We start from the raw sequence: 26,000 nt of genomic DNA on the forward strand, positions 1-26,000 counted from the left end.
GGCGGCCGCTGGGGCGGGCACAAACGCGGAGGAGGAGGGGCCGCGGTGCCCGCCAGGGCCCGGCCGGAGGGGCGGAGACGCTCCGCCTGGTCGCGCAGCACGGCTCCGACTTCCCGCACGCACCGGAGCGCCCAGTTCCCTCCTCCCGCTCCTCGTCCCTCCTCCCTTCCCCTCCTCCCCCCCTTCCCTCCCCGGGTCGCCGCGGCTCCGGGAGGAGCGGGGGGGGTCCTGCTTCTATCCTTGCCCCCACCGTCTCCCACCCGCCGCGCCGAGGAGAGGCAGGTGAGGACTCGGCCGCGGCCCGGCTCTCTGCCTCGCGGGAGAGGCGGCCGCGATGGCGGCGGCGCCCGCCGAAGCGCTAGGCCCCAACCACCCGCCCCCGGCCTGTCCCCGCCGAGCAGTCCCTCCGCCGCGCCCCGGGCATGGGGAGCCACAGCCTTCATCCCCGGCCCCTTACGCTGCAGAAAGTTTCTCGGCAACTTTCTTCCTGGCCCGCGCCTGCGGGGCCGAGGGAGCGGGCGGGCGGGAGCCGCGGCATTCCGCGCCGCCCGGGGCTGGGCTGGGCTAGGCTACGCTGGGCTGGGCTGGGCTGGCTGCGAGGGGTGGGCAGGGGAGAAGTTTGTGAGAGGGAGATGTGTGCCCGCACCCCGCCGCCGGGCTCCCTCTGCGGCCCCTTACCGGCTGGCTGCCGCCATCGCGGGGCTCCGAGGGCGGCTGCTGCTTCCTCGCCCGGGTCGGTACTCGGCGTGAGCTGTGCCCGGTTCAGTTCCCGGGGGCAGACGGTGGGGTGCCGGTACCGCTCGGTAGACGGAAGTAAAAGACTGAAGTTCAGGGAATTGCTTTCCGAGTCGCCTCTGCCTTGGCCTGTGTGGAGTTGATTGTTGTAATGTTTTTTTTTTTCGCCGTATGTTCTGGTTTGTATCCCTGCTTCGAGCAGGAGGAGCACGATTGCTTTAAATTTCTGAGTCATTAGTGTTCAGTCACCATACTTCAACAACCCTCTTCATCTTTCTTATGGTTAGGGAAAAATAAAATGTTGGACACCCACAGGCCCCTGTTCGTGAAGAGGCTGCGGGTAGCTTGCAGTGTTGTGTGGGGCTGCGGGTTTGCTGTGCCCAAAGTTGTGCACACACCCCCGGGCCCAGGCTGCCTGGCTTCTCCTGGACGCAATATTGCAAAGAAACGTTCAGTTCAGAACGGGCCGGTCCAGGTCTAGTGTGCGTGTGGGTACAGGCCCCTGGGAATGACAAAACTGGGTTATCAATAGTTCTGAACCTCATGACTGCTAAGAAAGTGTATTTAGGCATACCTGCTGCATTTAACCCTAAGCAGAAATGACGAAATAGATGTTTGGATTTACTTAAATGGTTAGGATAGTCCAAAATTGGTTTAAAACTTGTAGCATGTTGCCAGGGAACGTTGCCTCTCACTTAATAATCCACAGGCAGGAAAATGAAATCACAGGCAAATTTTGCAAGCAAGATCTGAAAGTTTACTTTGGAGGCTTTTGTTTGTTTTTTTCTGGAAAGTAAGCCCTGGAAGAGGGATTTCTAATAAAGTTGCCCTGTCATGTACACTGTCAGTGGGTTATAGATTTATCATAACTCTCTGCTTCTGCAGTCTTCATAGATGTAAGAATTCTTCCTATCCACACAACAAAACGTTGCACTTCCACTCCTGTCTGTAAGTTTAGCCATAGGAGGTTGCTGCTGAACGTGGGCATAGGGTGGAGGTTCTAGGTGTGTTTTGCATAGCCAGGATGTCCAAGGTTGGGACTGGAGAGTATCTGTGACAGGAACAGAAAGAAAGCAGCCTGAGCAATGAGCTGAATGTCAGAGTAAAAAGCTCCAGTGCTCCCAGGTGTGGGAAAGGGTGAGAACAGTTTGTAGCAGTGGCTGTTATTAATGATTCCACGGGTTTCCTTAGCTCTGTTTCCTCAGGAAGCGTGTCTCAAATGCAGCTGCAGTGCCTGTGCTGTCAGTCTCTCTAAGAACTATTCTGGCTGTTAGTTGATTTCTAACCAGTTTGGTAGCAGAGATCTCTCAGGTGAGAAATGCCTACAAAATTTGTGAAAGTGAGCAAGCAAGGTAGAAGAGAGCTTATGGTGCACCCACTGGAGAGTTCACATCAACGCTTACCTCAAGGCAGAAAGTGATGCAGGGAATGGGGCCTTCCTGTTCTGGTGCTGACAGAGCTCCTGGGCCAGTTTTCAGTAATTTTTTTGGTATCTGAAGCCCACTGCCACTCTTGGAAATCTGAAGAGCTGCCTGTGGAATGAGAGCAGTGAGCCCAAGGTAGCTTAATCTGTATTTCATGCTATAAAGAGAGATTTTTCAGAGGGATATTTATTGTCTCACAACAGTTCTTTGGCTATGAGATAATGAACAAAGCTGAACGTATATTTAAAGTGATGCATTTTTTTGAAAGGGCTAGAAAAATAATAAATCTTTGTTCTGCTGTGTACTGTGTGACACAGTTCTTGAGGAGCTGCAGTTAACAGTCTGGGATCCTTGTCAGTATTCATGGAGCAGAGAATTCTGCTTCCCCAGTAGAGAAGCAGTCTTTATTCGGGGTTTCACAGGCTTGCTGGGGTTCCTGAAGAGTGGAATGGGTGCTGTGCACTCCAGGAACTGGTGTCTGTCATGCGACAGTACTGTGGAACATGGCAGGCCATGGGAGCAAAGTTTAGTTCATGAATAAAGTAGCTTCGTGGGTTTCCTGTTCTCTGTGGACTGTCTGTGGACAAAAGCTGTCTATTTATAGATGTACAGGAGGGCTGGGAGTGACAGGACAAGGGGCAAGGGCTTAGAGCTGGAGGAGGGGCGATTTATACTGGAGATTAGGAAGAAATTCTTTAGAGACACTGGAACAGGTTGCCCAGGGAGGCTGTGGATGTCCCCTCCCTGGAGGTGTTCAAGGCCAGGCTGGATGAGGCCTTGAGCAACCTGGGCTGGTGGGAGGTATCTCTTCCCATGGCAGGGGATTGGAACTGGATGAGCTTTAAGGTCCCTTCCAACCCAACCCGTTCCATGATGCTGTTGTCCATGGATGATTCCCTGTGTTCAGACTGTTAGTTAGAACTCCATGCTTTGGTCTGTGTTCCCTCCTTGGCCCCAGCTGTTTTGCCTCATACTTTGATCACAGTTTGACTAAGCTCCCTTGATGATAATTTAAAAATCGGTGGCAGCATTACCACAAAAGCTTTCTGAGCACAGCCTTATTCTGCTGCATCACGTCAGGCAGCCTCTTTCAGATAGGACACCTGTGTGTGCATACAGTCTGTGTATACTCTGAAGCTCTCATGAAAGCTTTGGGGCTTCTAGTACTGGAAGTCTGGCAGCTGATGGCTCAGATGGGTTAGTGAGCAAGAAGTGGAGGTTTTCAGACTACTGTAACTGAATGGTTTAATTTTTGTCTTGAAGGAACCACCTCCAAATACAAGTAGATAGCTCTTTCTTGGTGTTCATTTCTTTGTTCTCCTTGAGAATGGCAGTGAGATGCTGTTTTATAGTTGGGGTTTGTGATGTTATAGCCACTTTTTAAAAATTTTAATTTTTTTTTTAATAAAATCTGCTTTATGGTTGCCATATAGTAACTTCCTTCAATCGCTGCAGTTTCCAGCTGCATTCAAGCCAATACTATCGAGCTGTAGGGTTCCAGACTGTGTTGTCAAGTGCCAGGTTTTGAAGGCAAACCTGGATAAATTCTCCAGTGTGCTAGGTTTAGTAGGAAAAAAGTCCCTATTAAAGGGTGCTGTAAACTAATTGTAGGAGAAGTTTAGTTTTTAAGAGGTCATTCTTGCTGCCAGTGGAAAGGGTTTGTCCTTGATGATGCCAGTGTTTCAGAGCAGAACCTGACACCAGAGGAAGTTACTGAAATGGGGGGCACTGCACCTGTAGGTGAAGTGAAGATGCATGGCTGCTTGCAGGCTCAGAGGTGAAGATGATGGTGACCTTAATGCTAGAGATTAAGTAGCTACAAGGAATTACTTGTGCCTTTGTTCCATTTTGATTTAAACACACAAAAAAATAGAGGATAACTGTAAGTGGGGTGGGAAATCCTCTTTCCTTCATCACTTTGGGTAGGTACTTGGGTTTCAAAATTGCTCTCAGCTGAAATGAGGCCTGCTTATGGGAGCAGATTAAGGAGTAGTTATAAGGTCCTAGAAAGCCCTTGTGTATCAGTTGTGTAGCACAACTGTTTTGGTAGTCAGTCAGGAAAAGAAGACTTAAACCAAATGAATAGTGAACAATCATGGTTTAGTAAGCTATTTTAAGTGTGGTTAGATAACAGAATTCTTACGTATACTTAAGATGTGACAAAGGAAAGCCAGATCTACCTTGGTGTGTGATCTTGCTGCTTTTCAAGAACATCGTATTGGAATCTGAAAGCCTGACTGACACTTGTGATCACAGAAGAAAAAACCCTCTTGAAATTCATTCTGTATGCCTTGCTCTTCCTTCCCACACTTTTCCTGTTTCTGGCTGTTTTTTACCAGCTGAGCTTGCCCAAAGTGAATCCTCTGTTTTGGCAGCAAAAATGCCCTGAAGGTCAGAATCCAGCAGGCTGATTGAAGAATAACATGGCCATGGCTTACCTGGTTCTTAGGCTCCCTTATAGAGCGTCCAACATTGCCATCAGCTCAGACAGTGGGAACCAGTGGTGAACCTCAGCTCTGACTCAGGAGTATTTTGGCTACATGGACTTCTGGTGTGATTGGTAACAACTGACCTTTCAAGGCTTAACTTGGTGAACCTCCATCTGAGGCTCTGGTCAAAGCATGCTCCTGTGAAAAGCTGATCAGTGTCTGGAAAATATTCTCATTTTCAACCTATCTGAAGATTAGGATTCACTTGCAAAACTGGGAAAGAAAAATTGAACAAAGCTGTGGTTGAGGAAGGAAATTTGAATGTAAATACCAAAGTTCTGGGTTTCATTGTAAAGTGTTTAGAACAAATCCCCAAGTTTGGTTTTACATCTTCCAGCTTAGTGTTTGGTTTTGTTTTGGTTTGTTTGTTTTTTTTTTTTGCTCTCTTGTATCTCCTTTCTGTGCCTTGGTTCTGATGCTGGTTTTCCAAATGTCTGCAGTTTGAGATGAAAACTTTACCTTCCTGCTTCCCAAACCAAACTTGGACAATGTTCTTGTTAAAAGTTTAACAAGGTTGGTCTGTGAGGAGCAGAGAATTAAGTGTGCCACATAGGTCTGAAATTTGTGCAAAACAGTGATCTCTGGACACAGTGACATTTGAACATCTGCATGAAACCTAACAGTAGATTTCACATTGGAAAAACTTGTTAGCAGTGGCATTGTCATTCAGAGGAGGGCGAGGCAAGGATGTCACAGCACAGAGCCACAAAGCTGCTGCAGGCAGTGGAACATCTCCCTTTGAGGACAAGCGGAGGGAGCTGGGGCTTGGAGCTTGGAGCAGAGGAGCCTGAAGGCTGCCCTCATTGCTGGGGATAAAGATGTGCAGGGCTGGAGCCAGGCTCTGCTCAGGGATGGCCAAGGACAGACCAAGGGGCACTGGGGGCAAGCTGGAGCAGAGGAGGTACTGTGGGAACAGAAAAGAAAACTGTCACTGTGAGGGTGCTGGAGCCCTGGAGCAGGCTGCCCAGAGAGGTTGTGGAGTCTCCTTCTCTGGAGACATTCAAAGCCTACCTGGATGTGTTCCTGGATGTGTTCCTGTGTGACCTGCCCTGGGTGATACTGCTCTGGCAGGGGGCTTGGACTGGATGATCTCTGCAGGTACCTTTTAAGCCCTAACACTCTGTGATTCCATGATGACAAGAGAGGAGAGCTTATGGTGGTAAAAGCAAGTTTGTTCTGTCCCCTTTCCCATAACTTCTTGAGCTGCAAACAGTGTGTCAGCAGAACCTTTCACTGCTTCTGGGGCTGTTGACTCAGTGTGCATGGTCTGTGACTGTCTCTAGTGCCCAGAGGTTAGCTGAAGTACTCCACATTTTCTTAGAGGTGTAACCCTCCATTGGTGTGAGAACGAAGCTGCAAACGAGTGATAGTGCCTCTTACTCACTTGTGGGGAGTTTCTCTTGATAGAAAATCTTTCAATACTTCAAGCGATTTATTTTCTTTTTCCTAATGCAAATTTCTCCAAGGCTTAGGTAAGATCCATGGGGCAAAGCTCATTCTTTGCTTTGCATGCTGACTAGCTCAGGTGAGTAGTGTACAGAAGACTGTCCAGGACTGCATGAGATTGAGAACTTCTGCTTTTTCTTGTTTGGCTTTTATCCTAAATCTTAACAATGCTTCTCCTCTTTGTGCTTGCACCTGTTTGTTGAGTGGAAGTCCAGCTAGGTAAATAATTTTTTTTTAATTATGTCTTAAGCAAAAGTTTTTGGAAGTTTAGTTAAAGGAGAAATTTCAGAATGGGGTCTTTCAGCAGCAGCAGTTCTGATTCTGCCCGTTTTAAAGAAAAATATTCAGGTTTTCTTCCAGCAGCAGTGTCTTAAAATCTCAGGGTGCTTTCTGGTTTCTAAGGCATGTGATATTTGAGAGTTTTGCCAGAGTATGTTCTTCGGGGTTGTTTGGTTGTCCGTCCTTTCCCCGCTCCCCCTCCGCCCAGTTGCTGGCAGAAGAAGCATCAATAGGCTGACAACGTCCTAGAAGCATGGATAAGGAATGGTTTGTTTAACTGGCAGTGATGCTAAATATTTGTTTAAAGGGTTATTAACGGTGTTGGCTGCATCAGCTCGTTTACATCTAGCTAAAAACAAGGCACTGGAGACAGGAAGAACGAAGGGGTCTCACTGCAGAGAGCCAGGACTAATTCACTTATCTCAGTGAAGGTGAACAACAGCAGCAGCACAGAGCAGGGCACTGCTCCTTTGGAAATCCACCACCCAGGAAGAGAACACTGGGATAATTCCTGAGCTGTTACTACAAATCAGTTGAGGAAGTTTTCAGAGTCAAATTCCTTTTCCCAGCAGCCACGCTTTTCAGGCATGATGAGAAAGCATTGTACTGATATTCTCTAGGGGGGGAAGTGTTCTAATTTGGGTGGGGCTGGTCTAAGTTCTGTGGTCTTCAAATGAATAAGCAAAATGCAAGTAGGAAATTCTCAGCTTCAGAAGACACAAGAATGAAATGCTGACTTGTGGGTGTTATACACTTAAAACACAATTCACAAATCATAGTGGTTATCTAAAATGATAAACTTGAACATATTTTACATACTTTCGTAATATTTGGAGATACATTTGTGATACATACTCCTTAAATATGTATCTATAGATAGATAGATACTCACTGAAAAGGAAATACTTCATAGTGTCCTGGTTTTGACCCTCAAGCTGCCCAGGGCAAAAGGTCAGGAAAGATCTTTTACCCCTTCCCTAGGAGTAAAATAAAAATGTTCCACACTGGATTGGAAGTTGAAATGGAAATTCTACATATACAAAAGGCACTCAGGTGACAGGAAGACATTCACAGATTGGGCTCAGTTCTTCACCTGGGCCTAGAATCCAGCAGCAGCAACCAGAACAGGAAGCCTCTCATGCTGCAATCTGAACTTCAAGCCCCATCATGGTTTTACCAAGGGGAAGTCATATCTGACCAACCTGATAGCCTTTGATGTGGATATCACCAGGTGAAGGGATGATGGTAGAGCAGTGGATGTGGTTTATCTTGATTTCAGTAAAGCATTTGACACTGTCTGCCATAGCATCCTTGCAGCTAAGCTGAGGCAGTGTGGTCTGGATGATCAGGGAGTGATGGGGACTGGTTGAAGGAAAGAAGTCAGAGAGTTGTGGTCAATGGGACAGGATCCAGTTGGAGGCCTGTGTGTAGTGGAGTCCCTCAGGGGTCAGTACTGGACCAGTTGTATTCAATGTATTCATCAACAACCTGGATGAGGGCACAGAGCACACTGCCAGCAAGTTTGCTGATGGCACCAAACTGTGTGCAGTGGCTGACACAGGAGGGCTGTGCTGCCATTCAGCCACACCTGGACAGGCTGAGAGGTGGGCAGGGAGACATGGTATGAAATTCAGCAAGGGCAAGGGGAGAGTCTAGCACCTGGGAAAGAACAACCCCATGGAGCAGGATAGGTTGGGGCTACCTGCTGGAGTGTAGTGAAGGGGAAAAGGCCCTGGGGGTCCTGGTGGGTGGGAGGTTGACCATGAGCCAGCAATGAGCTCTGGTGGCCAAGAAGGCCAAGGGACTCCTGGGGTGGGTTAGAAGGGCTGTGGTTAGTAGGTTAGAGAGGTTCTCCTGCCCTTCTACTCTGCCCTGCTGAGGCCACATCTGGAATCTTGTGTCCAGCTCTGGGTCCCTCAGTTCAAGAAGGACCTCAGGGAACTGCTTGAGAGAGTTCAGCACAGAGACACAGAAATGATGAAGGCAGTGGAACATCTTCCTCATGAGGAGAGCCTGAGGGAGCTGAGGGCTCTGTAGCCTGGAGAGGAGGAGCCTGAGAGGTGACCTCATTGCTGTTGATAAAGATGTGCAGGAGGAGTGCCCAGAGGCTGGAGCCAGGCTCTGCTGGGTGATGCCCAATGCCAGCACAAGGGGCAGTGGTGGAAGCTGAGCCATAGGAAGTTCCATGGAAACAGGAGGAAGAATTTTTCCCTGTGAGGGTGACAGAACACTGGAACAGGCTGCCCAGGGGGTTGTGGAGTCTCTCTGGAGATATTCAAGACCCACCTGGAGGAGTTCCTGTGTGATCTGGTATAGGTGATCCTGCTCTGGTGGGGGGGGTGTGGAGGGGGGGGTGTGATCTTTTGAAGACCCTTTGAGCCCCTAACATTCTGTGCTTCTGTCATCATACTCTGCTCCAGCCAGCACTTTCATATGTGAAGCTGGCATGACTGCAGCATGGTCTGGTAAGAGCAGCAGGTGCAACTCAACCCCTGACACTGGTTGGCTCTCAGTGGTCAGTAAATACATCAACTCCAAACAGTTGGTAGATTTACACTGATTTTGTTAGCTTTCTGCCAGGGGCATGGATTTCCTGCATGTATGTTTAATGCAATAATAATGTGTCTCAGTTCTTGTGAGCTATGGAATTATTTAAGCAGTGAAAGCCCAATTTATGTGCAAGACCTTTTTATTATGTTCTGTGGCATGTGAGTGGATATCCTGATTGAATTTGATATGAATAACCCATGTTACATTTTAAGGTGAAAGTTAATAATCTGTTGCCTTTTTTAGATAAGGATGCAGAAGGCAGTAACTCTAAAATCAAACCACATTTTGTTTTAAATCTGATGGATTTATTTACCAAAAAAAAAAAAAACTAGCTTGAATTAGTTAATTGATTTTGGTCCCCCAAACCTCTAAGGTGTTAGAATTGATAGATTTCATACCTGCAGGGGTTTGTTTTCTTTGAAGATACAAAAATCTCTCCTCTGTCTTTCAACATCATCTTCACTGAAGTGTGGCCAGCAGGCCAAGAGGGGTGACTGCTGCTCTGCTCTGGTGAGACCTAACCTGCAGTGCTCTGTCCAGCTCTGGTGCCCTCAACAAAAGAGTGATGGAGTGGATCGAGAGGCCACAAATACGATCAGAGGGCTGGAGAACCTCTGCTGTGGGGACGAGCTGAAAGCATTTGAGCTGTTCAGCCCAGAGAAGAGAAGGCTGCAAGGAGCCCTCAGCTGCATTCCATTATCTGAAGGGGACCTGCAGGAAGGCTGGGCAGGGACTGTTCAGAAGGGCCTGTGGGGTTAGGATGAGGAGCAGTGGTTTGAAACTGGATTTAGATTGGACATCAGGAGGAAGCTCTGTACAATGAGAGTGGTGAAGTACTGGAACAGGCTGCCCAGGGATGTGGTTGAAGCCCTGTCCCTGGAGACATTTCAAGATCAGACTCAATGGGGTTATGAGCAGCCTGCTCTAGTTGGAGGTGTCCCTGCTGCCTGCAGGGGGGTTGGACAAGGTAACCCTTGACTGTCCTTTCCAACCTGGTGCAATCTGTGGCTCTGTGAGTTCGAGTGAACTGCTGTAGAAACAATATTAGTTGATGGCAGGAAGGAGAGATCCTTGACACTTGTAACATCTGCTGTCCCTGCAGGTATTATCTGAGCTTTTAAAATCAGTGCCATGTAAAATAACTTTTCACAGGCTTGGAACTGGAGTGGAAATCAGATTTGTTTTCCTTGCTCCTTTCATCAAATCAACTATATGCATTTTTTTTCTTTTTAACCTTTAGGAAGCAGAAAATCCAGACCTATTTTAATTCACAAATATTCTAACAGTGTTGTTCTAAGACCTGATGAGCCTTTCTCACACTGAAGTGCAGAATTCCTCTTTACTTCAGGGAGAGCTGCATTAGCTTTGCACAAAAGGATCAAATTGTCCTCTGGGATAAGTGGAGACAACTCTACTGAATTAGACTTCATTAAAGTGAAGAGGAAGAAGTGTTGCCTTTGTTTACAGGCAGGGAAAGTGAATCTCTTAGCTTAAACAAGTAGGTTAATTTAGCAGCTGAATCAGCCTTTTTCCCATTAGCAGCAGAGCTGCAGCAGCTCAGCTCAGTGATCAGTGAAGAGGTCACTCAGTGTTCAATACAGATATTTACAGGAGGAGAATCTCTTTTGTGTGTGGGGGCTAAGAATTGTCATGAGAAATCTCAAACACTTTGTGAACAGTTTATAAACCCTTTATAAGCAATGTCTGTTGCAGTGGCTGAAAGGGATCCACCTGCTTACCTTTAACAGGCTTTTGTGACAAGTGGTGTGGAATTTGAGGTGGTTTCATACCTTCAGCATCAGTGTCCTGAGTGGCTGCCTGGCAGAGGTGGGACAAGAGTAATTCATTTACACTAGAGGTTGTACTGGAGGTTCTCCTGTGTCTTTGCTGGAGCCATCTCTGGTGTCCAGAGTAATCCCCCTGGCTGCCACAGCAGACAGTGTTGCATTTGGCATCCTTTTTATGCTTTCTATAGCTGTATCTGTGTTGTGTGCACAAACAGTGAATAGTATTTGAGAAGTGAGAGTGAGAACTCAGCTGCAGGGATTGCTTCTGTGTCACTCTGCTCTGCTTCTGGTGAAGTGAAGCCACCTGCCACTCACATCAAACCTTTCTTCCAGTGTTTCTGGTACCTGTTGGTATTATGGATTAACCAAATAGGGTGCCTGATTATTTTCACCTAAGCACCCTTTAGCTTTCTTGTACTTTAGTTTTGAAGTTTAACAAGGGGCAGAGGGGCTGGAACATTGTCATCTCCTTAGAATAATTTGAGAACAAGCCCTTAAATGCTGCTCCACCATTTGTTTGTTAACATTTTGCTTGGGAAATAAAAGTTCTTCCCTGGGAGGAATGCAGATCTACAAAGCTCTGAGATGTTTAGCATCCATAGCTCTGAAAATCAAATCCGTTCACAAATAACTGCTGGTGCTAAGGGGTTAAGCCATGCACTGAAATTGCATGTGTGCTGCGTTTGCAGGACATGACACAAGAACTGTTTTAAGATCAGTCATAGTTAGGAAGCTTACTGAACTACCAGTGTCTTCCCAGGAGCATCCTATGCTTTTCTTGTCTTCAGCTAGCTTCATCTGTTCATGGTCTTGACTGCCTCTTGGTTTTTAGACCCTCTTGCTGCAGCTTCTTTGTGAGTAAGGCACATTGTCAGTCAGTCCTGTTCTCCCGTGCCAGCCAACTGTCCCCTTAATGCAGTGATTCACTTGAGTGAATAGTGCTCATGCTTTGAGGGACAGTTCCCTGCCAGAGAGAGTGCCAAGCTGCACTTTGCACAAGTGTGAAGAGTTTGTAAAAGGCTGCTGTCAGCTAACATTGGCCTAGGGCTTCAGCTGCCTGTACATGGTTGTAATCTAGTTGGGAGTATGTCCAGATTTGTTTAAAAGTTAGTCAGCTGCTTGGCTGCAGACAGCATCAGCACCCCAGAAACTCTTAAAGGCTGGTCCTTGGTCTGTTGAAACTACAGCAGACTGGTTCTGGCCAAATGTACAACACAGCCTTTAAGGTGGGCTCTTTCTTGGCAGCACATCACTAAACCGATGGAAGGATGCAGGACTGCTGTTGTAATCTGCCCTTCCAGCTCAGCTGAATGCCACATCCTGTGCCTGGAACACTTGGTCAGCTGCAGAACCCACTGTCAGACCAGTGCTGCAGGGCCTGCAGAGCTGAGCTGCCACTCAGCCACATCAGCCTGGAGGTTATTTGGACAGAGCTGAGGAAAGCTGCATCGCTGTGCTGCTGGCCAGAGGGGGCTGATGCAGTTTTAGTGGAGATTGGAAGGATGCTTAGCATCCAGGTACATCATCACTTGGGTGCAGAGGATTTGGTGCTATGTATTCTTCCCCTCTCAGTGTAAGCAGGGGCCTGGGCCTTTTCTTAGCACAGTTTGGGCTCTGATGTGTCTTCACTGCACTTCTGAAGGGAAAAGAGAAGGTGAAAAATGGTGAGGAAAACGTGTGGAGAAGATACTCCCTGGAATTCTGATGCCTCACTTTCAGGGAGGCCATTAACTCTGGGTTGAGGAGCTGCTTGTCCAGAGCCTGGGCCACCTGATCTAGTTGGGGATGTCCCTGCTCACTGCAGGGGGTTGGGTTAGATGACCAACCCAGGTGATTCTGTGATTCTATGAAAACAAGGGAATTGCAGGAGATGTGGAGAAAGGCTGTCAGCAATAAAGTGCACTAGGAGGGAGAGAAATTCTTGCAGATTTGAGAGTTGGATGGTGTGCCTGGGAAAGTTGTGTTTTCTCAATAGTAAGTAGTGTGAGTAGATCTGGGTGTGGGTAGGAGGCTGTTGGCCTGCTTCTCTGAGAAGATGAGGCCATTCCAGCTGCAGTTTCAATCCGTGGTGGGGAAAAGAGAAGCATTGTTCCTGCAGTGAGGGGTTGGCTAAGCAGTGCTGGGAGATTGGCTGTTTTGAGGCCATCCCAATTAGCATGTGTGCAGCTGCTAATGAGGGAGTACATTGTGTAGAGCAGAAGTGAAAGGCTTAGACTGGGAAAGATTAAGAACAGGAGCTAAAATAACTTAAATCTGAAAGACTTTAAATTAGTTGGGAGCTGTCAGCATAGTGTGGATTTATGAAGGGGAAATCATGCTGAGGCACCTTCAGTGCTGAGAGGACTGCCTGGGTGAGAGCAGAGCAGTGGGTTTTGGGGTATTCATTGGAGTATTGGTTGACCATGAGCCAGCAGTGCCCAGGTGGCCAAGAAAGCCAAAGGCATCCTGGCTTGGGTCAGAAGCAGGGTGGGCAGCAGGGACAGGAGGTGACCATCCCCCTGAGGTCAGCACTGGGGGGCCACACCTCGAGTGCTGTGTTCAGCTCTGGGCCCCTCACTGCAGGAAGGACACTGAGGGGCTGGAACCTGTCCAGAGAAGGGCAATGAGGCTGGAGAAGGGCCTGGAGCCCCTGGGCTAGAGGAGGGGCTGAGGGAGCTGGGGGTGTTCAGGCTGGAGAAGAGGAGGCTGAGGGAGACCTCAGTGCTCTCTACAGCTCCCTGAAGGGAGGTTGGAGTGAGGAGGGGGCAGCCTCTGCTCCTTGGTGGCAAGGGACAGGAGCAGAGCAAGTGGTTCCAAGCTGCACCAGAGGAGGTTCAGGCTGGGTGCTAGGAAATATTTCTGCACTGGAAGGGGTCTCAAACTTTGGAATGGTCTGCCCAGGGCAGTGCTGGAGTCACCATCCCTTGGGGTGTTCCAGCAGCTGTGGACCTGGTGCTTAGGGACATGGTTTGGTGTTGACCCTGCAGTGCTGGGTCTTGGGTTGGACTGGATGAGCTTGGAGGTCTCTTCCAACCAGATGTGTTCTGTGATTCTGTGACTTCAGTGAGCCTTTCATCACAGGTTCCACTAGAATCCTCCTGCACAGGCTGATGAAGTGCAGCCATGGGAGTGAATAATAAGAGCAGGAAACTGGCTGAGCTGCTGGCCTTGAATGGTTGTCATCAGTGGCACTAAAGGCCAGTTGGAGGCTAGTCACTAGTGACATACCCCAGGGCTAAAATTAAGAAGCAGAGAGTATTTTGGATTGGAAGTGACTCCTACAGGTCATCCAGTCCAATCCCAGTGCAATGAGCAAGGGCATCTTCAGCTGTCAAGTTGCTCAGAGCCCCTCTCCAACCTGACTATGGATGCTTCCAGGGATGGGCCCAGTCCCGTTTAACACTTTGTAACTGGTTTGGGTGGTCACACCAAGATGTACTCTGAGCAAGTTTGCAGAGCATGCAGAACTAGAACCGAGGGATGGACTGGAGGTTGGTGTTGCCATTGAGAGGGACCTTAACAGACAGAAAAACTGGCAGTAAGAAGAGGTGCCAAGTGTGCCCCTGGGGAGAAGCAGCATCAGCCACCAGTGTGTACTGGGGACTGCCTGGCTGGAAAGCATCTTGGTAGAAAGTGCTGAAAGGATGGGAAAGACATGCAGGAGCAGGGCAGGTTTTCCTCCCTCTCTGCTCTAGTGAGGTCACATCTGGAGCACTGTATCTGGTTCTGGGCTCCCCAGTACAGCCAAGACACGGACACAGTGGTTTCAGGGATGATGAGAGGACAGGCTGAGAGACCTGGGGCTCTTTAGCCTGTGAGAAGAGAAAACTGGGAGGAGCTTTTATCAGTATTTATTGATATTTAAAGGATGAGGGTCAGGAGGGTGGGGCCAGACTCTTTTCAGTGGTGCCCAGAAACAGGACAAGGGTCAATGGGCACAAACTGGAACCCAGGAAGTTCCGAATATAAAGAAGATTTCTTTGCTGTGAGGGTGCTGCAGCCGTGGGCTGCCCTGAGCCATTGTGAGTTCTGTTTCTCTGGAGGGATTCCAAACCAGCCTCAGCAACTTAGTGTTGTTGGCACAGCTTTGAGCAGGAGGGTTGGAGTAGATGACCTCCAGAAGTTCCTTCTGACTTTACCTGGTATGTGGTTTTCATTGAAGGCTTGAAGAGGGTCCCAACAGGCTGTGGTGGTTGAAATGAAACATAAGAGTTCAGAGGCAGAGGATTTATGTTTGTTCTGGCAGACACTTTCTGCTGGTGCTTCCACAAGCTTGCTTGGGACATCCTGGAGGATAGGAGATGACTGCAGCTGCATTGTTCTCTTGGGTTTCTTTCCTTTGCTGCTAGCAACACCAAAAGTCTGTTCATGGCTGTGTTGTCCATTGTGTCCTCTCCACACCCTATGGCAGCAGTGGTGAGACATTGGGTGCTATTAACTTCTCTGCTGCCTGCAAGACAGAGCAGCACCAGAGGCTTTTAAAGTCAGTGAGGTGTTTTCATCTCAGATTTGGAGAGGTAGCTTTTCAGCAGCTGTAGGAATGTCCTCTTGTTCTTCTTGATGCTGTCAAAACTTAGAATGTGGATGCTGCCCTTGCTACAATGGGCTCTTCCCAATAAGATGTTGTTGGTTTATTCCCTCTGTTGGATTAAATGTTGTGAATTTGTGATCCCATGCTGCTGCTCTGTTGGTGTTAGAACTGCAGATTTCAGTTAGACTGATAGCAACCAGAGGTGACAAAGGAACTGCAACAGTAGCACAGGAATTCAGACACTGTGCCCACAGCATCCTCCTGGAGAAACTGTCTGCTTATGGTTCGGACACGCAGATGCTGGATGACCAGGCCCAAAGAGTGTTGGGAAACGGAGTTAACCCCAGCTGGTGGTCAGTCAGTCACCAGTGGTGTTCCCCAGGGCTCAGCACTAGGGCCAGTTCTCTTTCATGTCTTTATCAATGATCTGGGTGAAGGGATCGAGGCATCCTCAGTAAGTTTGCAGATGGCGCTAAGTCCAGTGGCAGTGTTGATCTGGTGGAGGGTAGGAGGGCTCTGCAGAGGGAGCTGGGCAGACTGGATCCATGGGCTGAGGTCAGTGGGGTGAACTTTAACAAAGCCAAGGGCTGGGTCCTGCACTTGGGTCACAACAGCCCCATGAACAACACTTGGGTCACAACAAGCCCCCATGCTTGGGGCAGAGTGGCTGGAAACCACCCAGCAGAAAAGCACCTGGGGGTGGTTGTTGACAGCAGCTGAAGATGAGCCAGCAGTGTGCCCAGGTGGCCAAGAAGGCCAACAGCATCACACAGAATCATGGAATGTTAGGGGTTGGAAGGGACCTTGAAAGATCATGTAGTCCAACCCCCTTGCCAGAGAGGATCACCTATACCAGGTCATGCAGGAATGCATCCAGGTGGGTTTTGAATATCTCCAGAGAGGGACATATCTTCATACGTCATACTTCAACATGGGTCTGTTAAATCGACTTACATTTACTTTCTTACTGATAGGAACAAAAGCTTCCCTATAGAGCTCCTTCATGTCCCATGGAAAGTACACCTGCAAGTAGCAGAAGGGACTTTAAAATCAATGCCTCAGGTTTTTTTTCTCAGTCTCCAGTCTCTACATTGCTCCTGTGTTGAAGCAGATTGAGGCTGTATTTCATGCAAATGCTTCAGTGTGTTTTCCATGGGCACATCTATTCATGCTCAAGGAACCTGCTCTGAACCACTGGGACTCTGCATCAGAGAACATAAAAGCTTATTGCAAATGCTCTCCAGAGTCAGTTCTGGGGGTCTCACTTCCTTGAAGAATTCCCAGCTAGTGAGGATGTCTTGGAGGAGGTCGTGCTTGTGTGTCTGGAAGCCTGCCAGCTGGGAGGGTGATTTCTTTTTGATCACTGGAGTTTTGTATTTGCTTTTGAATACCTTATTGGGGTCGGGTTTGTTCACAAAGCAATCAGCGTCTTCAGAGAGGAGAGCTGTGTTGATGGCTGTGAGTTTATCCATGTTAAACCATTGCTTGGCCTGTGGGCTGACCCCATAGCTGGTGAAGGCATACTGCCACTGTGGGAGACCCAGGTGTGGAATGAGCAAGCAGTAGTAGGCTATGAAGGTTTTGGTGAGGAAATGCCAATACAGAGCTCTGTCCAGGAGCCAGATCTCTGTGTCTGGGGAGACAACTGGTTTAGTGTGCTTATAAACAAGACAGATTTTTGCATTCCCATTGCATGAGTCTAATTCAAAGGTAAGACTACGAGAATCAAAGTGTGGCTTCTCTGGTTTGTCTTCCTTGCCTTCCTCGTCTGTGTCATCTTCTGGGTCAGTGAGAGTTGGTGCATTAGGCAGAGTGTACATAGAGGAACCCCCAGGCTGACACAGCTTTGCAATGCTATGAATCACCATGGAGCCCAGGGGCACGGGGGTATCATCAGTCTTCACACTCCAGCTCCTCTGGAAGCCATCAATCATTAGATAGAAATTCTTTAAATCCCAGCCTGGATCAGCAGTGGTGTGGCTGCCAGGACTAGGGAAGTGATCAACCCCTGTACTGGGCACTTGGGAAGCCACAGCTTGAGTCCTGGGTTCCTTCTGGAGCCTCTCACTCCAAGAAGGACATTGAGGGGCTGGAGCAGGTCCAGAGAAGGGCAGCAAAGCTGAGGAAGGGTCTGGAGAACAGGACTGTGGAGGAGCAGCTGAGGGAGCTGGGGGTGTTTAGTGTGGAGAAGAGGCTGAGGGGAGACCTCATTGCTCTCTACAGCTCCCTGAGAGGAGGATGCAGTGAGAAGGGGGTTGGTCTTGTCTCCCTGGTCTCAGGTGATGGAAGGAGAGGAAATGGCCTGAAATTGTGCCAGGGGAGAGTTAGGTTGGAGATGGAGAGGAAAAATGTCTTTGCTGCAGGAGTGGTCAGGGATTGGAAGAGGTGAAGTCCCCATGCCTGGAGGTGTTCAAGAGCTGTGTGGCCATGGCACTTGGGGACAGGATTTGATTGCCATGGTGGTGTTGAGTTGCTGGTTGGACTGGATGATCTTGGAGGTCTCTTCCAACAGAAATAGTTCTACGATTCTGCTTAAACAGGTTGCCAATAGAAACATGATCACAGTGAAATGTAGCATTTGAGTGTGCATCACAGAAAGGCTGTTGGTCAGTTTAGGAGGATGGGGCTTGTTCCTTTTCAACTGGTTTTGGGCTTAGGAACAGAAAGTAACATGAAAGTCAATGCAATGCTGAAGAAAAGCAGGAAGAACTTGGCCCTGACGTTGAGGGCACTTGGAAATCTGAAGCAATATAGCAATTTCATACAAATGGTGAGGATAGAATCCTTTGGGTGTGTTGAAAATTGGCTTGGGTTAGTCTTTGTCTTAAGTTGCCCAGCTGTTGGTTGTCTGTTCTGCAGCAGTTTTCAATCCCAGGTTTCTAACAAGACATGAGAAATTCCCCTTCCCTTTGAGCCATTCCTCCTTTGTAAATGAATGGCTCTGCTTTCACCAGCTCCTTGGGATTCGCTGTTCCTTAGGACAACTGCTAAATGGCTGAGTAGCTGCTGCCACACAGGAGCACAGTGATGGACCTGTCATTTACAGACTGGAAAGGCAAGGGAGGTCTGACACAGAACCACAGAACACATCCACCTGGAAGAGACCTCCAAGCTCATCCAGTCCAACCCAAGACCCAGCACTGCAGGGTCAACACCAAACCATGTCCCTAAGCACCAGGTCCACAGCTGCTGGCACACCCCCAGGGGCACACCCCCAGGGATGGTGACTCCAGCACTGCCCTGGGCAGACCATTCCAAAGTTTGAGACCCCTTCCAGTGCAGAAATATTTCCTAGCATCCAGCCTGAGCCTCCCCTGGGGCAGCTTGGAACCACTTCTTCTGCTCCTGTCCCTTTCCACCAAGGAGCAGAGGCTGCCCCCTCCTCACTCCAACCTCCCTTCAGGGAGCTGTAGAGAGCACTGAGGTCTCCCTCAGCCTCCTCTCCTCCAGCCTGAACACCCCCAGCTCCCTCAGCCCCTCCTCTAGCCCAGGGGCTCCAGGCCCTTCTCCAGCCTCATTGCCCTTCTCTGGACAGGTTCCAGCCCCTCAGTGTCCTTCCTGCAGTGAGGGGCCCAGAGCTGAACACAGCACTCCAGGTGTGGCCTCCCCAGTGCTGACCTCAGGGGGATGGTCACCTCCTGTCCCTGCTGCCCACCCTGCTTCTGACCCAAGCCAGGATGCCTTTGGCTTTCTTGGCCACCTGGGCACTGCTGGCTCACGGTCAGTGACTGCCAACCAGCACCCCCAGGTCCCTCTCCCAGTGCAGCTTTTCAATACGACTAAATGTCTGTGGTCTTAGTTACAGTCAGTCTTCACCGTGCAGGGATCTTCCAAAAGCTGGTGCCTGAAACTTTTAAGGAAGGAAGCAAAGCAAAGCACACAACTTCTGGAGAGGTTTGCCTGGCATCTGGAAGTGCAGCTTTCCAGACAGCCAGCAAGGATCCTGCTGTAAAGCAAGAGAGACAACCTTGAGTTCAAGACAAAGTTGTGTCTGGTCGCTCATAAATGTCTGATTGTGACACTGATGTGTCTGATGTGACACTGATTTTATGTTGGAGTGGTTTTTGTTTTTATCAAAGGCTTCAGGAGATATGTAGGAAGCCACAGGTCAGTGAGGTTGACAGATGTGCTGACTACAGCAGCCCAGGAGATGCTGGAGACAGTTTGGATGAACACAGTATGGTGAGGGGGAGCTGAGTGCTTGCTCACAGCTTGCTGCCAGGCTTTACAAACTCACTGGGATTGTGTTGAAATTTACTTGTTACTTACTCTTACATGGATAAGAGAGACCTGACAGAGACAGATCACAGAATGCATTGGGGTGGAAGGAACCCTCAAAGGTCACCTTGTCCAACCCCACTGCAGGCAGCAGGGACACCTCCAACTAGATCAGGCTACCCCAGACCACAGCAAGTCTTATCTTGAATGTCTCTGAGGGGGGCCTCAACCACATCCTTGCGCAACCTGTTCCAGTATTTCACCACTCTCATTGTGCAGAACTTCTTTCTGATGTCCAACCTAAATCACCCCTGCTCCAGTTTTAAACCATTGCTCCTTGTCCTATCACCAGAGGCCTTTCTGAACAGTCCTTCCCTAGCCTCCCTGTAGATATTGAAATGCTGCTCTGACGTCTCCCTGGAGCTTTCTCTTCTCCAGGCTGAGCAGCCCCAACTCCCTCAGCCTGTACCCACAGCAGAGGTTCTCCAGCCCTGTGGTTATCTTTGTGGCCTCTTCTGGACCCTCTCCATCAGGTCCATGTCTCTCTTGTGTTGGTGGTGCCATAGCTGGACACAGTACTCCAGGTTAGGTCTCACCTTGGATACTTGTCCAGTTTTGGGCTCCCCAGTTCAAGAGAGACAGAGACCTGCTGGAGAGAATCCAACAGAGAGCCATGAGGATGCTTAGGGGACTTGAGCATCTCCCCTGGGAAGAGAGACTGAGAGCCCTGGGGGTGTTTAGTCTGGAGAAGAGAAGACTGAGAGGAATCTGATCAATGTCTATCAATATGTGTAGGGTAGGTGTCAGGAGGAGGGGGCCAGGCTCTTTTGGGTGGTACACAGTGATAGGACAAGGAACAATGGGTTCAAAATAGAACATAGAAGATTTCACCTCAACATGAGGAGAAACTTCTCTACAGTGAGGGTGACAGAGCCCTGGAGCAGGCTGCCCAGGAGGGTTGTGGAGTCTCCCTCTCTAGAGACTTTCAAACCCTGCCTGGATGCATTCCTGTGCAGACTATCCTAGGTGATCCTGCTTTGGCAGGAGGGTTGGACCTGATCTCTTGAAGTCCCTTCCAAGCTCTGATAAACTGTGAGACTGTGAATTCCCATGGGTGTTTGACACAGGCTTCCACCAACCAATTTTGAAGAAACTAAGCAGCTGTAGGATAAGGGAAAATACTTTCTGTGGTATTAAATGAGTGACTGAAATACAAGAATGGAGAACTGGAATAAGTAGTGTAGAGAGAGGGGTTCCACAGGTGTGCAGGTTCATGCAGTTGTGGAGTTTTGATTTTAATTGATGTGTGGAGGACAGTGGCTGCTGCTGCTCACACACCACTGAAGCTAATTTTAGTGCCAGTTTAGGACAGTGCTGCTTCTTGCCTTGTTCAGAGAGCTTTCCTAGCCTAGTTTTGTGATTCAGTGGTAGAAGACAAGCACTGGGCAGGCTGTGCAGGGTGAGCTGGAGCATTACACAAGCCCTGGTCCTCATGGGTGATTTCAACCACCCGGACATCTGCTGGAGGGACAACACAGCAAGGCACCAAGGATGTTCCTGGATTGCATAGATGACAACTTCCTCCTCCAAATGGTAGAGGAACCAACAAGAAAAGTGCTGTGCTGGACCTTGTTCTCACCAACAGGGAAGGGCTGGTGACCAATGTGAGGCTCAGAGACAGCCTTGGCTGCAGTGACCATGATGCAATAGAATTTAAGACCCTCAGGGTAACTAGGAGGGCACATCTCACAACCCTGGACTTCAGGCGTGCAGACTTTGATCCCTTCAGGGGTCTGCTGGCCAGAGTACCATGGGACAGAGCCCTAGAGGGAAGAGGGGCCCAGGACAGCTGGTCAGTATTCAAGGACCACCTCCTCTGTGTCCAGGAGCAATGTATACCAACAAAGAGAAAAGCAGGGAAGAATGCTAGGAGGCCTGCCTGGATGAGCAAGGAGCTGCTGGACACACTGTCACTTAAAAGGAAGCTCTACAAGGAGTGGAGGAAAGGACAGCTGGAATGGGAGGTATATAAGGAAGCTGCCCGAGCAGCAAGAGACCTGGTTAGGAAAGCCAAAGCACAGCTTGAATTGAATCTAGCCAGGGAGGGCAAAGGGAACACCAAGAATATCTACAGGTATATGAATGGTAAATAGAAGCCTAGGGAAGGTGTGGGCCCCCTCAGAAAGGAAACAGTGAAATGGTCACAAGTGACCTGGATAAGGCTGAGGTTCTCAAGGACTTCTTTACCTCAGTCTTCACTGCAAGGGCCTCCAGCCACACTCCTGGAATAGTCATGGAAGATAATGACAGGGACTGGAAGGAAGAACTGCCCATGGAGAGTGAAGATCAGGTTGGTGATCACCTGAACTACCTGAAAGTGTTCCAGTCCATGCTGAGATATACCCACAGGTGCTGTGGGAACTGGGGATGAGGTTGCTAAACCCCTCTCTATTATATTCCAAAAGTCCTGGCAGCCTGGGGAAGTCCCCACTGACTGGAAAAGGGGAAACATAACTCCTATTTTCAAAAAGGGTAAGAAGGAAGAACCAGGGAACTCCAGGCCAGGCAGTCTCACCTCTGTGCCTGGTAAGATCATGGAGCAGATCCTCCTGGAGGCACTGCTGAGACAGAAGAATAATGAAGAGGTGATTGGGTACAGTCAGCATGGCTTCACCAAGGGCAGATCCTGCCTGACAAGCCTGGTGGCCTTCTGTGACGAGGTCACAACATTAATAGATGAGGGGAGAGCAACTGATGTCATTGACCTGGAGCTGAGCAAAGCCTTCAACACTGTCCCACACCACATCCTGGTCTCCAAGCTGCTGCAGTCTGGGTTTGTTGCATGGACCATTCAGTGGATAAAGAACTGGCTGGATGGCTGCACCCAAAGAGTGGCTGTCAATGGCTCCATGTCCCAGTGGAGGCCAGGGACAAGTGGAGTCCCTCAGGGATCAGCCCTGGGACCAGGCTTGTTCTACATCTTTGTTGGTGCCATGGACAGTGGCATTGAGGCACCCTCAGCAAGTTTGCTGATGACACCAAGCTGTGTGGTGTTGCTGACAGCTGGAGGGAAGGGATCCATCCAGAGGGACCTGGACAGGCTGCAGAGCTGGGCACAAGCCAAACTCATGAGGTTCAACAAGACCAAGGGCAAGGTCCTGCAGCTGGGTCGAGGCAATCCCAAGCACAAATACAGGCTGGGCAGGGACTGACTGGAGAGCAGCCCTGAGGAGAGGGACTTGAGGGTGCTGGTGGAGGAGAAGCTCAGCAGGAGCTGTCAGTGTGCACTTGCAGCCCAGAAAGCCAACCAGATCCTGGGCTGCATCAGGAGAAGTGTGGCCAGCAGGTCAAGGGAGGTGATTCTCCTCCTCTGCTCTGCTCTGGTGAGACCCCACCTGGAGTACTGTGTCCAGTTCTGCAGCCCCTATTACAAGAGGGATATGGACATGCTGGAAGGTGTCCAGAGAAGGACCATGAGGATGATCACCGGGCTGGAGCACCTCTCCTATGAGGACAGACAGAGAGTTGGGGCTGTTCAGTCTGGAGAAGAGAAGGCTCCAAGGTGACCTTCTTGTGGCCTTCCAGGATCTGAAGTGGGCTACAGGAAAACTGGGGAAGATACCAGGTAGTGACAGGGGGAATGGAACAAAGCTGGAATTTTGGGGATTCAGACTGGATGTGAGGAAGAAGTTCTTCACCATGAGAGTGGTGAGACCCTGGATGGGTTGTCCAGGGAGATGGAGGTGTTTAAGGCCAGGCTGGATGTGGCTGTGAGCAACCTGCTGTAGTGTGAGGTGTCCCTGCTCATGGCAGGGGGGTTGGAACTGGATGAGCCTTGTGGTCCCTTCCAACCCTGACTGATTCTATGATTAGCTGTCAGGAGACAGCTTGGTGAATGCATTGTGGCTTCCTGTGGGTCAGCTGGCTCTGCAGGCTCCCTTTATAGGCCATGGAGAAAAAGAAGCACCTCTCACTGCATGGTTCCCTCACACACAGGTGGCTGTCCCAGCTGGAAGATGAATCCCACCTGAAGTCCGTTACTGCATAGAAATGTAGTTTAAAGTAGGGAACTTTTTTAAGGACATTCTTGACTGGCACAGCATTGAATGAAAGTCTTTTGGTTTCTTCCATGAAATAGAATTCAGAGATTTAAAAGCAGCACTCTGTAGCCTGGTTTGTATTCTGAAGGTGCTTTGCTTTTATGGCAGATTGGAAGCTTACCAAGCAGGACAGATTCCCACTGCCTCCTTCCTGAGCATCCAGCTCTGCAGGGCTGTCTCAGAAGTCTTATTGCCAACGGGTTTGATTTTTGAGGTGGGGGGATGAAGGCAGGGACTAGCAGTGCATATAACACAATGTTCCTTCTGCTCTAAAATGCTGTTAAATGTTAGGGATGGGGAAAAAATTAAATGTCTTTAAAATCATTTCTTCTCTAGAGGAGCCTGTGTCTCCCCGCTGGGCATACAGGCAGCCTGTGTAAAATGGTCCAGCCTGGACAATTTTCAGGACCAAAAGGTAGGCAGCACAGATCCCTCCTTTAATGATTGTGTTGGTCTGGAGGAGGCCCCTGGAAGAGCTGGTGGCCTTTTGAGGTACTTGCTGTACTTGCTCACTGCTGTGCTTGCAGGATCTTTATTTCCTTCTTCGTTTTGATCCCTGTCAGTGTCTCCCTTGCTCTTTTCTCTTTCCTTTTGGGAACTCTGCTTTTAATGTCATAATTTGTGGTGACTTTATGCTCTTGATCACACTGACCACATTCTGTCAGCAGCCTCTGTATTTATACCTGAATCAAAAAGCAGTTACTGCAATCTCATTGCTACTGCACTGCTTCTGGGTTTCTATGCTCTTACACTAAGGTTTGGTACAGCAAAGGCTGATGGAGCTCTGTCAGGGTTGTTGGTTTGGGGGAAGGGTTTACATTGAAATGAGGGGTTTTTTTTAATTATTTCTCACATCAGCCTGGTTAGAAAATAACTGAAAACATTTCAGGTTACATAGACCACAGCATCACAGAATTGTTTCTGTTGGAAAGGACCTCTCAGATCTTTGAGTCCAACCATCAGCCCAACCCCACTGTCACAGAAACCTCTGTGCTCCAGCACAGGGGAGAGGAGTTTGTCACACAGAGCTTAGAGGAACTGCTGCTTGGAAACCTGGAACAACCTGGAAGGGTTGTTGGGCCTCCTAAGAGAGAGCTGGGTGCTGTACAGACATTGTGTGGACTCCTTACTTGTACTGACCAGTGTGTAAACCAGTTCTCAGCTCGAACAAAAAGCAGAAGTCACATCTCTGGCATGCTGCAGGAGAGTTCAGCTGGAGCACATCACCAGCCCTGGCATCAGCAGAGCATTTGTCAACTAGAAATTGCCAGGCAAAGACCTGCCTTCCATGCAAGAGGAGACAGAGCACTCTAACAACTGGGGGTGTCTGGATAATTCTCCCCATTTCTAGCCTCCAGTTCATTACTAGATGTCGTGTGAGCAAAAGATGTCAGTCTCCCAATTTGTGTGCTAATTGTGTGCAATTGCTGAGCTCTGCACTGAAGGCTGAGCAGGACTTTGCTGGGGGCCAGTGTCCCTGCCCCCCACAGCCAGTGTGTGGCAGAGTCTGAAGTACTATGGACAGCAACCCTGCAGGCTGCTCCAGGGCACTTACTGCCTTCTGGTTTTTCCTTTCTTCTCACTGTGTGCATGGGGGTTAGTGCTGCATTGTGCAGATCCTGCCTGTCTTTAGATCAGTCACCAGTGAATTGTGCCTCTCTGGTGGCCCAAGATACAGATCCTCCTGTCCTGCTGGGGCTCAGGGTCCTCTGCTGTGAAGAGCTGAGCTGGAATTGTTCAGCATGGGAAAGAAAAGGCTCCAGGGCTTGCAGCTTTTCAGTACCACAGCAGCCTATTGTGGCAGGACAAGGGGTGATGTTTGGAAACTGAAAGAGGAAGGTTTGCATTAGGAGAATAATTCTTTGTGTTTTTTGATGAGCGTGGTGAGACCCTGGAACAGGTTTTCTGGTGAAGTTGTGGATGCCACACAACTGGAAGTGTTAAAGGTCAAGTGGAATGGGGCTTTGAGAAAAGTGATCAGTGAAAGGTGTCCCTGCCCATAGCCATGGAGGCTGGAACTAGATGACCTTTGAAGGTATCATCCCATCTAAACTATTTTGTGAGCCTGTGAAAGGAGGAGTCAAAAAGGTCCCTTCCCTTTGCTGATCTCTGGAATGTCCCAGTCATTTATTACAGGAGCTTTTTCTGTTTCGTCTTTGAAGTTCCTGTGACTCTTCCTTTCCTTTATGAGTTAAGCAAAGGTGCAACTGGATTCATGCTGACAGAGGAATTTGTTGTCTTGATGCAATTGTCACTTCAGCTGCATGCCCAGCTGGGAAAATGACAAACAATATTATAGATTGATAAGGATTTCTGGAAGCTTGCAGCCCATTTTGCCCAGACTTCTTGAATGTGTCAGACTTTTAGTTTTTAAGGTGATTTTAATTATTTATAGATTAATAATAATAGCTATTACACTGAAAAAAAAAAACAAACCAACCCAAATTGTCCTTTTCTGCTTG

At 49.0% G+C, this 26,000-nt stretch overlaps 2 protein-coding genes across 2 annotated transcripts in view; one reads left to right on the top strand and one right to left on the bottom strand.

Moving 5' to 3' along the window:
- Positions 1–253: 253 nt before the first annotated feature.
- YES1 (YES proto-oncogene 1, Src family tyrosine kinase) overlaps positions 254–26,000 on the top strand; it is a 62,850-nt gene continuing 37,103 nt past the window's right edge. The window contains exon 1 of the mRNA XM_054394703.1: positions 254–282. The gene's annotated coding sequence lies outside the window, so the exon portion shown is untranslated. The remainder of the gene's footprint in view (positions 283–26,000) is intronic.
- LOC128977186 (tubulin polyglutamylase complex subunit 2-like) lies at positions 16,482–17,302 on the bottom strand. The gene is given in 4 exon segments (XM_054394667.1): positions 16,482–16,539; positions 16,541–17,000; positions 17,094–17,200; positions 17,289–17,302. Coding segments are annotated over 4 exon segments (639 nt in total).

The sequence above is a fragment of the Indicator indicator genome, chromosome 31, assembly GCF_027791375.1.
Source record: "Indicator indicator isolate 239-I01 chromosome 31, UM_Iind_1.1, whole genome shotgun sequence".
Lineage (NCBI taxonomy): Eukaryota > Metazoa > Chordata > Aves > Piciformes > Indicatoridae > Indicator > Indicator indicator.